Source organism: Belonocnema kinseyi, chromosome 7, assembly GCF_010883055.1.
Source record: "Belonocnema kinseyi isolate 2016_QV_RU_SX_M_011 chromosome 7, B_treatae_v1, whole genome shotgun sequence".
NCBI classification, from domain to species: Eukaryota; Metazoa; Arthropoda; class Insecta; order Hymenoptera; family Cynipidae; genus Belonocnema; species Belonocnema kinseyi.
The window spans coordinates 91018763-91021539 of NC_046663.1; the positions used below are offsets into that span (position 1 = coordinate 91018763).

Here is a 2777-nt window from a genome sequence, read left to right on the forward strand (position 1 = left end):
AAGCGATTTTCTCAAAAAACCCACTTATATTTTTTGCCAATTTTTTGTGGATTTTGTACTATCATAAGTTGACTATATATTAATTATTTCGAGTCATTGAAACTTTTAATTCTTCAACTAATTGAAATAGCTTTACCATTTTCTATTCTTTCCTCGTTTTCATCGTCGGTTTAGAAAGAGTAAAAAAAACTTAACTGCAAAAATTAAAACCTTGAAATCTAAAAAATTGCAAAAAGGGCAAGGTTTCGAAGAGAAGAAATAAACAACACATTTTTTCTATTGAAAATAAAAAAAGTTTGTAATTAATGATAAGTAAACTATATTATTACCTAATATTCCAAAAAAATTTCAGCGGAAAAAGATGGGGTTTTTGAGAAAAACATTTTTTTCATATTTTCAAAACATTGAAATAACTTGACCATTCTTTTAATATTTTTAACACTTTTGTATGCATTTGGAAAGAGTAAACAAATTAAACAAAAAAAAACAATAATAAGACAAATTTTTTAATTTCAAGAATTTCAAAAATGGTACAGTTTATAATGTAAAATATGCAAAAAAACAACACATTTTACCCTTAAATACTTAAAATAATCGGGCCAGCTAGCATGATTTGATATGGATTCAGTCTTAAATTAAAGAATTATTGAATTTATAATATATTTATTCCTGAATGGTTAAATTATAAGCTTTTTCGACCTCTAATGCTTCTAATTAAATATTTGTTTACTCTAGAATGTGATTAAAACAAATTGCTGATTTTAAAAACTCTTTCTGTGATCATTAATGTTTAAACGATATCCAATAAGAAATATATCGAAATATAGGCTTTCATTGGAAATTGTACGTAGAAACAATATGAATTTGTTTATTTCTTAGAATTCTAATGTGAAGTTATTCGATTTTGGACATTTTCTACTATAAAATATTTAACTAAAAGTGTCATCAATTAAAATCGTCGAATTTTGAACGATTTTTCTTTTTATAAAGTCGAAAATGTACAATCTGAAGCCTAAGATGGAAAATAATAAATGAATGTATAGTATTTTAAATTAATTTTTTATATCCGGTAAATATTTTCATACTTGAGACGTTAGAAAGGATATTTTAGCCAACAATCAAAGTTCAAAAATATTTTTGAAGGGAAAATTAAGAAATAGTGGCATCGGTCGGAAAAAAAAGTGAATTTGAAAATGTTACGGTAAATAAATTTAATAATTTAGTATAAATATTAATTATTTCAAATTAAACTAATGATTTATTAAATTAATTAATTATTATCATTTCAAACGTCTAAAGTACGGAAATATTTACCGTAAAAATTTGTTATTATAATTAATATTATTTATATTACTAATTATTATTAATTATTTAGTAAAAAAAGTTTTAAATATTGGCGTGAGTCCGAGCCCTGTAATCGAATAAAAATTTAACAACGCAATCATCAATCATCAAACAAAGCAAACCTTTTTCTTCCCAATTGGCAGGTTCCTTCGGGATTTCATTCGCAGGTGTCCACGTCGGGAACTTGGGTGGCAATTTGTTGTAACAATTTTCATCGTCGAGGAAAATAGGCGGTGGCATCGGTGGAGGAGGCAGTGGATTGGCAGAATTAAGCGAACTGTCGTAGGATAAAACGTTGTTCTGACTATTTTGACTCGAGTAGGGCGATGGTGTATGAGATCCTCCGCTCAAAGTTCTCATCGGCAATGGTGTGCTGTGGCTCATCTGGTGATTATTCAAATCACTGTGATTCCCTGGTAGCCTCATATTTATCGGAGTTCCGGGAATATGTGAAATGTTGTACGCCACGTGCGAAGAATCGGATATTGAGGAATCAGGAACATCTCCCAAACCAGGAATTCCGCCCGAGTCGTTCCCTCCGTCTGATCCCGGCAGAACTGTCTTCAGGAAACTCGAGATGCTGAAATCCTCGTTCTTATCCGGAGGACAGGAATTAATTCCTTCAAACTGTCTAGCCTGAATGTCGTAATGTATCATTATTATTATTATTACCTTTCAAGACATCTTAAATATCAAAGTATTCGAGTTGAGAAACCTTCAAATTTGAAAGAACTTTCTGCTCAAAGCAAAATAATGTAAAGTCTTAAGTTAAAACCTTCGAATATTGTGGGCGTGAATTTAAAAACTTCCAGATTTTCAAAATCAAGTCTTCGAAGTTGAGGGGTCTAAGCTTAAAAACAATTGGAGTAAATTATGTCAATATTTAAATCCTTTAAAGAAATGGAAGAAAAAATCTCACCTCTATGGCATCACTGTACTGTTGACTTGCGGTTGGAGTCATCGAATTCTCGCTGAATATATTCTTCTGAAAATTGCGTTCTTATCATCTTGTTCGCAATTACTGTTGCGTAATATTTTTAACAAAACAACCTTATATGAAATCCATGTATAAAAAATTACAACATATAATGTTCAAGTTTAGTAATTTTATAATATGAATACTTGCAATAATTTTATAAAGACTTCATATCGATATAATTGGATGAACATTTCAATTTTTTTCATTATACTGTAAACAAATACCCATAGGAACAAAGTTTTTTCACCATTTTTTAAATTAATACTACCCGCAAAATCATTCAACATTTTTAAGTCTATCTGATTAAGATAATTAGAATGATTCCAAGGGATTTCCAGAATTTCCAAATATATAAAAGGGAATTTCAACGGACATCACGGAATTTTACAAAATTTCAAAGGATTTCATTATGTACAATATTTACAATATTTAATGAATTTAATCATTTATATTT

The 2777-nt window shown here is 28.9% G+C and overlaps 1 protein-coding gene across 1 annotated transcript in view; it reads right to left on the bottom strand.

Annotated features, from left to right (window-relative positions):
- The window catches only part of LOC117176062 (regulation of nuclear pre-mRNA domain-containing protein 2), a 35708-nt gene that overhangs the window by 17807 nt on the left and 15124 nt on the right, over nucleotides 1-2777 (bottom strand). The window contains exons 4-5 of the mRNA XM_033366065.1: nucleotides 2264-2329; nucleotides 1467-1980 (exon numbers count right to left, since the gene is read on the bottom strand). Of these exons, the coding sequence (XP_033221956.1) occupies nucleotides 1467-1980; nucleotides 2264-2329 (580 nt within the window). The remainder of the gene's footprint in view (nucleotides 1-1466; nucleotides 1981-2263; nucleotides 2330-2777) is intronic.